This window comes from Mustela erminea, chromosome 6 (assembly GCF_009829155.1).
Source record: "Mustela erminea isolate mMusErm1 chromosome 6, mMusErm1.Pri, whole genome shotgun sequence".
NCBI lineage: Eukaryota > Metazoa > Chordata > Mammalia > Carnivora > Mustelidae > Mustela > Mustela erminea.
Window position 1 is genome coordinate 111,178,797 of NC_045619.1, and position 10,647 is coordinate 111,189,443.

Sequence of the window (10,647 nt, forward strand, 5' to 3'; positions counted from 1 at the left end):
GCTTGTACCATGATTTTTGAAAGCTCTGAACTTTTGTCTGCTTATTTTCTCCTGCAAGCTTAATATACTTACCAAAAATTTCCACATTCCACATCATCAAAGCTTTCATCTTGTCTCAAAAGAAAAAAAGTTTAAATGCCGATTAAAAGCCAAAATCAACTATTTTCAGACTCAATTTTCAAATGTCAGTTTGTTTTTACTTAATTCTAGTAAATTTATATAGTGTAATTCTAAACTTCACTATTTGACGTTTTCCTGCTGAAGAAAAGCAGTAGAACTTTTCACCACCTGTGTTGCTTTTGGAAACTAGCCCCTCCCATCTGTGGTCTGGACAACATAGTGCCCAGGCGGGTCCTTACTAAGGGAACTGCCTACACACAGCTCTCAGGACTCCAGCAATTACCTGCGGTTTCTGCAAGCTGGATGTCCTGGAGAAGGCCGTCTATGAACAAAGTACCAACAAAAGAGATAGGTGACTTTCTACATTCAGCACACCATAAAAGGGAATTCCGAATGCGAAGAGAGGGGAAAGGAATCCATAGAAAAGACCAACTAAAGGTCAAGTCTTTGCATTTTTGAATAGCAACCATTTTCTGCTGAATTAGCTAATACAGTATTTCTCAAGCCTTTGAATTAGATTCCTACGGAGTTTAGCTTTTCCAAAACAAAAGTGGGAAGGAAGTGTTGTTTTTCAGTGTAAAGAGGTTCTAACTAGATTTCAATTAAAAGAAAAAAAAAAGGTATACAGCTTGATGGATATGCCTAGAATTCTTGGCCAAAATACAGAATTTGCCAAAAACGGGGGGGGGGGGAGGGGGTGACACAGATTCCATTAGCTCAAGCAATATACAAATGCTGCTAATTATTTTTGTTCCACGACAAAATTGTTTTTATAAAGATAAACACCACCTACCACCAACAACACCTCCCCCCCAAACTGAACTGACCCCAAATATACCCTTAATTATTCTTTCTGTTCCCACACAACAACTTTGGTTCCTAGCCCTACTCGTTCCTGCTATGAAACCTGACAAAAATCTTGAAACAGAAAGAGAAAGAAGAGAGAATCGGGTGGGGGTGGAGGGGGGGAGACACACACAGAGAGAGAGAGAGAGAGAGAACGTATTTTGCCACCCTCCTGGCTAACTGAAATGCTTGTTCCCGAGATTACAGTAATTACAGCCACAGCATGAGTTCCATACAAGCGCTAAATGAAACAGCACATCAATTAAAAAATAAACACTCCATTCTAAGAGAAAGACAACCCCCTAGGACGTCCTAACAAGCGTAAATGAACCTGCCAGGCCGCCGGCCCCTCGGGCCTCCGCCTCCCCTCCCCATCTTAAAGTAGTTGCGGAGCTGGCAGGGGCAAGTACTCATTGGCGTTGTCCCAAGCGGCTGCTAAAAGCGGCTTGGGTCCCGCTCTGCTCCTAGCGGATCACTGATACGTGTGGGTGCGTCAGCGCCAGGGCTCAGCACCGCCTCCCACGGTAGAAAAGGAGGCTCTGGAAAAACGGTGAACTTTGTATAGACACGTATTTGTTCCAAAAGTACGAGGCGAAGAGAGACAATCCAGACGCAGTCTGCCCTACTTATAAGTTGGTCTTTCTTTTCTTTTTTTCTTTTTCTTTTCTTTTCTCTCTCTCTCTCTTTTCTTTCTTTCCTTTCTTTCGGAAAGGAAATTATTTTTTCATAAGGAAGCACTGTGTCCTAGTTGCTTTACAGACTTTATCCCACCTAACTACCGGAACACCCTTTGAAATCCGCACTATTACCCGACTCTTCAGGTAAGGAAACTGAGGCCACTCAGCGGAAGCGAGAGAATACTGAGCCAGCCCCTGTGCCTGGCGCCTCTTGTGCCCCTGGGGCACCGGCGACTGTGCTCCCGTACACTTCCTGGGGCGCACCGCCCCCCACCGCCCCGTCCAGATCCATCATCCAAAATGAACTCCCGTCCTTCCGCTCCTCCCTCATTTCCAAGCCTCAAACAGCATCATTCTAAGAGCCCCAAGAAGAGCACCCCTTCCCAAGTCTCCTGCAGAGCCCGGACCCAGTGAGGCTCCCGCACACTCGCGTCCGCGTAGGTTTCCCAATGACCCAGCTCACGGAGGTGCGCGGGGTCACTGATATTACTGGGCATGAGTAGGCAGGGACGTGACTTGTTTGAAACGAGCTTGGAAAAGCACGCACGTGCATTAAACCCCCATCCCGGTCCCCAAAAGCAGACTCGGGGAAAAGGAACCAAGAACTCAAACGCACTGGGCTATGTGGCGACGTTTATGGCAAAACCTCGCTCTCTGCGGTCAATCCCAAGGTTACCGAAACTCCAGCTGCAGAAAGCGCGCATGGCCATGGGGGACACTCCTGACCGCCTTAAGGAAGGCCGAGTCTTGGGAGCGCATAGACTCCGCCCCGTCACCCGGCGATTGGCGCTCCCGGCCGAGGGCGGAGACCGAGTCGCGCTGTATAAATATTCATGAGCCGGCCGGGCGGCGCGAGCGGGGCCGGAGCCGGGAAGTTGGGTGAAGGGCGCTGCTCCCGCCGAGGAGGAGGAGGAGGAGGAGGAGAAGGAGGAGGCGGCGGCGGCGGCGGCGGAGGCGGTGGCGGCTGGGCGCGGGCTGCGCCGCTCAGGTGTCTACTCCGCCTTCTTGGTCTGGATTTGGTTTTGTGTGTCTAGCAAGAAGGGGTCTGCCTACACCTCGCCCGATTGCCGGCCGGAGCGCGGAGCGGACTTTTACCGGAGGCGGAGTCTGTCAGTCCCGGAGCTGGACAGACGGACCGACGCCGGGGAAAGAGGGCGGAGGCCTCTGCGGAGGCGGGTCCCGAACTCCGGCAGCAGAGCTGCGCAGCTTTGGGGGCGAGCATGAGTCCCCGGGGACAGAAAGGGGGCTGCAGGGGCTGACCCGGCGCGGGGAGCGGCCTGGCCCAGCCATCTTGACTGCGCACCGCGGCCCGAAAGGAAACTTGCTGTGCCGCCGCCCTCTGTGTCCGGCAAAGTCACCTCACCGTCGCCGGCGCCTCGTGGAGAAGTGGCCGGGCGCGCGGGAGAGAAAGCGAGCGAAAGAGGGACGATGAGCCGGAGACCAGCCGCTGTGCTGCGAGAGGGCTGAGTTCGACCGGGAGTCAGCAGGGCAGACTCTCGGGGACTGTGGTGCACGCCTGCAGAACCCTCACCGCCGGTGCCCAGGCTTCGGACCCCGCTGTGCGGACGCGTCCCGAGAAGGGACTAGGTTATCTGCAGACAAGCTTTCCAGGAGAGAGACCAACAGGACACCCGCTTTACCCTTCTCCGGCTCCCTCGCCGAATCTCCCGGCGCCCCTCCGCGCGCCGCCTGGAGGGCGAGGGCGCGGGGCCGCGGCGCGCAGCATGGAGTGGGGTTACCTGTTGGAAGTGACCTCGTTGCTGGCCGCCTTGGCGCTGTTGCAGCGCTCGAGCGGCGCGGCGGCTGCCTCCGCCAAGGAGCTGGCGTGCCAAGAGATTACCGTGCCGCTTTGCAAAGGCATCGGCTACAACTACACGTACATGCCCAACCAGTTCAACCACGACACGCAGGATGAGGCGGGCCTGGAGGTGCACCAGTTCTGGCCCCTGGTAGAGATCCAGTGCTCGCCGGACCTCAAGTTCTTCCTGTGCAGCATGTACACGCCCATCTGCCTGGAGGACTACAAGAAGCCCCTGCCTCCTTGCCGCTCGGTATGCGAGCGCGCCAAGGCCGGCTGCGCACCCCTCATGCGCCAGTACGGCTTCGCGTGGCCCGACCGCATGCGCTGCGACCGGCTGCCGGAGCAGGGCAACCCCGACACGCTGTGCATGGACTACAACCGCACCGACCTCACCACAGCCGCACCCAGTCCGCCGCGCCGCCTGCCGCCGCCGCCTCCGGGTGAGCAGCCGCCCTCTGGCAGCGGCCACGGCCGCCCACCGGGGGCCAGGCCCCCGTCCCGCGGTAGGGGCGGTGGCGGCGGGGACGCAGCGGCGCCCCCCACGCGCGGCGGCGGTGGCGGGAAGGCGCGGCCCCCTGGCGGCGGCTCAGCGCCCTGCGAGCCGGGCTGCCAGTGCCGCGCGCCCATGGTGAGCGTGTCCAGCGAGCGTCATCCGCTTTACAACCGCGTCAAGACCGGCCAGATCGCCAACTGCGCGCTGCCCTGCCACAACCCCTTCTTCAGCCAGGACGAACGCGCCTTCACCGTTTTCTGGATCGGCCTGTGGTCTGTGCTGTGCTTCGTGTCCACCTTCGCCACCGTCTCCACCTTCCTCATCGACATGGAGCGCTTCAAGTATCCCGAGCGGCCCATTATCTTTCTTTCGGCCTGCTACCTCTTCGTGTCCGTCGGCTACCTGGTACGACTGGTGGCTGGCCACGAGAAGGTGGCGTGCAGCGGCGGCGCGCCGGGCGCGGGCGGCACGGCAGGAGCGGGCGGCGCGGCGGCGGCGGCGGCGGCAGGCGCGGGCGCGGCAGGAGCGGGAGCGGGCGGCCCGGGCGGGCGCGGCGAGTATGAGGAGCTGGGCGCTGTGGAGCAGCACGTGCGCTACGAGACCACGGGCCCGGCGCTGTGCACCGTGGTCTTCTTGCTCGTCTACTTCTTCGGCATGGCCAGCTCCATCTGGTGGGTGATCCTGTCGCTCACGTGGTTCCTGGCGGCGGGCATGAAATGGGGCAACGAGGCCATCGCCGGCTACTCGCAATACTTCCACCTGGCCGCGTGGCTCGTGCCCAGCGTCAAGTCTATCGCCGTGCTGGCGCTCAGCTCCGTGGACGGCGACCCGGTGGCTGGCATCTGCTACGTGGGCAACCAGAGCCTCGACAACCTGCGCGGCTTCGTGCTGGCGCCGCTCGTCATCTACCTCTTCATTGGCACCATGTTCCTACTGGCCGGCTTCGTGTCGCTCTTCCGTATCCGCTCGGTTATCAAGCAGCAGGGCGGCCCCACCAAGACGCACAAACTAGAGAAGCTCATGATCCGCCTAGGTCTCTTCACCGTGCTCTACACCGTGCCCGCCGCCGTCGTGGTCGCCTGCCTCTTTTATGAGCAGCACAACCGCCCGCGCTGGGAGGCCACGCACAACTGCCCGTGCCTACGGGACCTGCAGCCAGACCAGGCTCGCCGGCCCGACTACGCTGTCTTCATGCTCAAGTACTTCATGTGCCTCGTGGTGGGCATCACCTCGGGCGTGTGGGTCTGGTCTGGCAAGACGCTAGAGTCGTGGCGTGCCCTGTGCACCCGCTGCTGCTGGGCCAGCAAGGGCGCCACGGGGGGCGGGGGCGCGGGCGCCGCGGCCGCGGGGGGACCCGGAGGAGCCGGGGGTGGTGGGGGCGTGGGGTCCGGTGGGGGCGGGGGTCCGGGCGGTGGGGCGGGATCCCTCTACAGCGACGTCAGCACCGGCCTGACGTGGCGATCTGGCACTGCCAGCTCCGTGTCTTATCCAAAGCAGATGCCGTTGTCCCAGGTCTGAGTGGAGGGGAGGGGGCACCCGGAAGGAATGGGGAGGGGGGCGAGGAAACCAAGTGCAGCGAAGGGACACTCGGTGGGCTGAGGTTCCCACCCCTTCACCGTGTTGATTGCTATTAGCATGATAATGAACTCTTAATGGTATCCATTAGCTGGGACTTGAATGACTCGCTTAGAACAAAGTACCTGGCATTGAAGGCTCCCAGACCCAGCCCCCTTTCCTCCATTGATATGCGAGGAGCTCCTCCCGCCAGGCGTTAATCTCTGTTGGCAGAGGAGGGTGGACTCTGCTGCGTTTCAGAACGCAAGGTTTGGAGCCCTCGCTGGTTGCCATTTGCTGAGCTTGAAGCCAGATCTACAGATTTCACCTGAGGGACCTATTTTTCTCCCTCGACTGTCCTACGTAAACTCTTACTCCTAACATATTGTAGAGGAGGAATGACCGCGACCTAATGGAATTGCACGGTTTGGGTATTCTTAATGACCAGGCAAATGCCTTAAATAAACAAACAAGAAATGTCTTAATTATACACCCCAAGTAAATACGGGTTTCTTACATTAGAGGATGTATTTATATAATTATTTGTTAAATTGTAAAAATGTGTAAAATATGTACATATCCAAAGATATACAGTCTGTACATTTTTTGTAAAAAGTTTAGAGGCCACCCCTGTAAGAACAAATATAAGTATTCTATTTTGTCAATAAAAATGACTTTTGATAAATGATTTAAGCATCACCCTTTCCCCCTGCCTCTTCTAAGCTGTTACCTTTAAAGTGCTTGCTAAGGATGCATTGAAAAAAATGGACTTTTCTGGTTTCTCATTCTGTACACTGATTTTAGGCATGGAGAAAATGACCTGTTAAGCTCTAGTTCTTAAGTTGTTAGCAAAGTAAATATCATTGTTGAACTGAAATCAAAATTGAGTTTTTGCACCTTCCCAAAAGATGGTGTTTTCATGGTATCCCTTTTCTCATCCATGGATAATAACACTCATCTTAGTATATGTAAATGGAACTTTTGCAAGGCAACAATTGCACTCAGGCCTTGTTAATTTATCTTGTACAATATCACTAAAAGCTTCAAAACCCCACATTTATTTCTTGGTGTCCCTGATTTTGAAAGCACCTGGGTTTTCAGGGACTGAACACACTGCTTAAGTGTAGAGGTTAATGTTTTAAACCATAGATCACACTTTACAGTGTAAGTCACTTGACTATCTAGTAGTGGAGCAGGCGCTCTTTAATGGATTAGACTAACGGGTTAACATCTTAATAACCTTCCAGGCTTGTGTATATCAAATGTGCTGCTTTTCCTAGAGAAAAAGCTATTGTTCCTCTGTCAAGACTAAGCTAATTTATTTGAGCAGAAGGCTGTTGAATTAGCAGAAGAATGCTTTGGCAATTGTTGAACTTTTTACCTGTCTGCCCAGTGGCCCAGCACATCATTCCTTTAAGAGGAGCTAAATGAATAGGGTTAATCTGTAGGGAACTTGGTCTTTTGAGTTTGAAAAACTTTGATCTTTTCTCCTCTCCAAATGTGCTGTATAGTCTGAAGTTTCTTTCCCTGCTGCCCGGCTCCTCTTGGTGCAGACCAATTGGCCACCGCGGAGCCTTAAAGTTCTTCCATTAAAGGGATGTGGGACTTTTACTTTAAAAAGGAGAGAGAGCGAGAGAGAGGAAGACTTGTAACAGTTAGTGAAGACCAGAGGCACAAGTGCGCTCAGCCTTTTAAACAGCTTTTCCCGGCATTGTTAGCCAGCCTGCAGGCAGCTAGGCATGGGTTGAAGCATTATAGAAAAGGGCTCTGAATGCCCTACAGGTGGTCTGTGCACATAATCCCCCAATTTAAAGCGTTTTCCTTTGCTGGACAATTGCATTACAAAACTCCCTTCTTTTTCGCCCCTAATTGAACCAATGAACTATTATAAACTACAAGTTTTTCTTAAAAAAAAAAAAAAAAAGAAAGAAAGAAAAAGAAAAAAAAAATCCTCTCCCTAAAATCTATTGACTAAATTCTGGCAAGTTTTCTGAACTGAACCTTTTAAAGCACCGGAAGTAAAAGCTTCTTCAGACATTTCACTTTTTCAGATATTTTTATTCCCCATGCTTGTTATTTTCTGACAGATTAGCAATAATTTAAAAGTAATTGGTAAGGTTGTGTGTTCATTCTGAAAAGATAGCCCCAGGTCCCTTATTAACCTGTCAATCAAGATAAGAAATGGGCAGCTACGCTGCTAATGATGGGGAGCATCAAACATTGCATAGTGGGAGGGGACATATTCCCTGCATCCTGCTAAAAATGTTCTCTTTACTTTCCCTCATAGGAATATTTATTGGCTAAAAAAAAAATTGTTTTTTAATTAATAGGTTGAAAGCGACTTCCTTGGCTAATCTTCCTCATGTGAGAGGCTTTTAAGAAGAGTTTCTTGGTAGAAACATTTTGCAAATCCTTTCCAGAGCCACTCTTGGTGTTAATTGGATTTTTAAATTAGATATGCGGTAAGGACACCTACATTAGCTAATCATGCTGTTTATATTTCTTAAAGTCAGAGGCATTGTAAAATCTTCACCTCCGAGAACTTTTATTTATTAAAGAATTACTATTTTATGACGTATGTACCAATAGGTGGCCTGCATCTACCCCAGGGGGTGACTGACACTCATGTGCTGTAACATACATAAGCCAGCCATAAACTACACTTTGAGTTATAAAGTGTAAGTGGGAGAGCACCTCTCATATTCTTTACCACATATATGGAATAGGGAGAGAGCTAAAAGCCACTACTTAGCATACTGGTTATCTAATGTAGCAGTATTCTCATTACGGAGACATTTTCACTACCTGACATGGTGGGAAATGTCCAACTTTGAAGCTTTTTTCCTTCATTAATCTTTGAACATATCTTTGTAAAATGCCATATTTGATAGCTTTTACAAGATGGCTATAAATGTGCTCAATATAAACAGGCTTATTAAACAAGCAAAAAGTCCCTCTTATTCTAGGGCAACTCTTAGTAAGAAGCCGTGCACCTGTAATCACTAAAAACTGATTTTAGAGGCTGATACTAAAACACAAGGTTCTTTGCCTTTAAAACTAAAACTTGAGTTGAAAATTTACTAATACCAAATGGTAGATATACACAAAATTGATTTGGGGGTTGGGAACATGGAGGAAAAGTATCATTTTGGAAATTTGCATTAGACCAATGAATAAGTCCCTTGCCTGAATACTCCCCTTTGTGATATACAGGTGTGTTCTTAATTAGCTATACGGAACAAGTGTTATTTTTTTTTTTTAATTTTGTCTAACGTGGAGGTAGCAGACTGGGGAGGGGTATGGTTACTGTGTGGCTAGAAGATCAATATGAATAAAGTCTAATATGGTTAAATCCATTATTAAAGCCAAAGCTCATTACAATTACTTGTGGGAAAAGCTATGCAAAACACTTTCTTTTTGCTTTATAATAAGTGCAACTTGAAAGTACCATAAAACAAAGGCGGGGGTGTAAGAAAGTTTAAGGAGCAAACAATGTCACCATTACTGTTTCTTAACCTACATTGATGGTGTTGCTGGTTCCTGTAATACTTGAAAGTTTGGGGGAAAGAAATCAGATTGTCTCGCCAAAACAATAATTAGACAAAGAGACTCAAGCAGTTGCAGAGTACAGGATGCAATCGAAAGTATAGGTGCAAACATTGTTAAGATTTGCCAAACCAATCACTGTAGCCATAGGCTTTCCACGTGTGGTGCCATACTGCCACCTTGTGGTGCCCACAGTTCCAGAGCTGGGAGGAGGGGGCAGTTTCCTTCATTCCAATTCCTTCATTCAGACCTACTAAGCTCCCACACTGCTGGCCCTGTCCCCCCAAAAAGCCCACCCATAGGACCTACAAGCATTTTGTATTCAGAATTTTGAATTCTTTGGGATCTCCAAACTGCATCAGTTTAAACCCCCACAAGATCTTATTGCATTAAATCCTCAATATAAAGATTATGCTTAAAATGCAGTTAAGCTATATTGAAATGAAAAGGTCTATCTTTTTTAAATTATCTTTTGAATGACTTTTATTTAAAGAATAGGCTAGTCATTGGGCGCCTGGGTGGCTCAGTGGGTTAAGCCACTGCCTTGGGCTCAGGTCATGATCTCAGGGTCCTGGTAGATAGGCCCCCTGGGATCCAGCAGGGGGCCTGCTTCCCTTCCTCTCTATCTGCCTGCCTCTGTCTACTTGTGTTCTCTGTCAAGTAAATAAATAAAATCTTTAAAAAAAAAAAAAAAAAGAATAGGCTAGTCACCAAAGATCCACCACCTAACGGGAGAGGATCTGAAACTTAATGGGAGAAAGGATGAGTCATGAAGAATATTTTGAGGTGGCATGTTGTTGACTTATTTTTTTAAAACGGCTGCTTTCCAGTTTTCCACACAGAAGTTGATCTGCCGAGTTCAGTGGACACCCTTCAGTGCTGCACATAAATGCTGTTGGTTTGGGTGGGATGCAGGCTCTCCCCTGTTATCCAGCCAGGTGTTTGTGGAAACACACCCAGAAATAGAAACTGTGCTGGGAAACAAGGTCAGCCAAAAGGAGGAAGGGGGAAGCATCTGCATTGGAATGTCTGACCCTGAGGGAGGAAGATTTCCATACACAGCAGTGTGGGAAGACCAGGCCTTTAACAGGGGTGGGGGGGTGAGAAGTGCATATAGAGAAGAGGCAGCCTTACAAGGCCCACATCTGAAGGCTCCTCGTTCTGAGAACTGAATGGTTGGTAGGGACAGGAAAGAAGGAGGCAGCACTAGTCAAGGAGATACAGACTAAAGATCTTAGAGTTCACCTACCAAGATCGTGGAATTCTTAAAGACAGAGATCCCAGGATCATCAAGAACTTTGCTACTTCATTGACAAGTGGCAGGGGCAAGATCTAGGACAGTATGATGGAAATGTGGAGTCTCAGGTCTTGCTTACTGAGTCTGAAGCTGTATTGTGACCAGATCCCCAAAACCAGAAGCCCAATGAAGCCTAGACTTGCCAAAGGTCATGCCATCAAGAGCAGCCCTGGGCCTAGAAGCTATTGATCCTACTTGCCACTCCTCTTTCTATAGGCCTTTCCCAGCTGCCTGGCTCTCTAAAACCCTAAGACCATCACTATGTGCAGGCATCCCTGAGCATCAGCTTACCAGGGCTGTGTTTACCTAGTTA

The 10,647-nt window shown here is 50.3% G+C and overlaps 1 protein-coding gene across 1 annotated transcript; it reads left to right on the plus strand.

Annotated features, from left to right (window-relative positions):
• Positions 1–2,480: 2,480 nt before the first annotated feature.
• Positions 2,481–8,847, plus strand: FZD8 (frizzled class receptor 8). Its single transcript, XM_032349291.1, has one exon. The coding sequence runs from the start codon at positions 3,368–3,370 to the stop codon at positions 5,453–5,455; it is 2,088 nt and encodes a 695-aa protein (XP_032205182.1). The 5' UTR covers positions 2,481–3,367; the 3' UTR covers positions 5,456–8,847.
• Positions 8,848–10,647: the final 1,800 nt, after the last annotated feature.

What these genes read in the sequence shown, in the direction of transcription:
- FZD8 (XM_032349291.1), top strand. Translation starts at nt 3,368, where the DNA reads ATGGAGTGGGGTTACCTGTTGGAAGTGACCTCGTTGCTGGCCGCCTTG.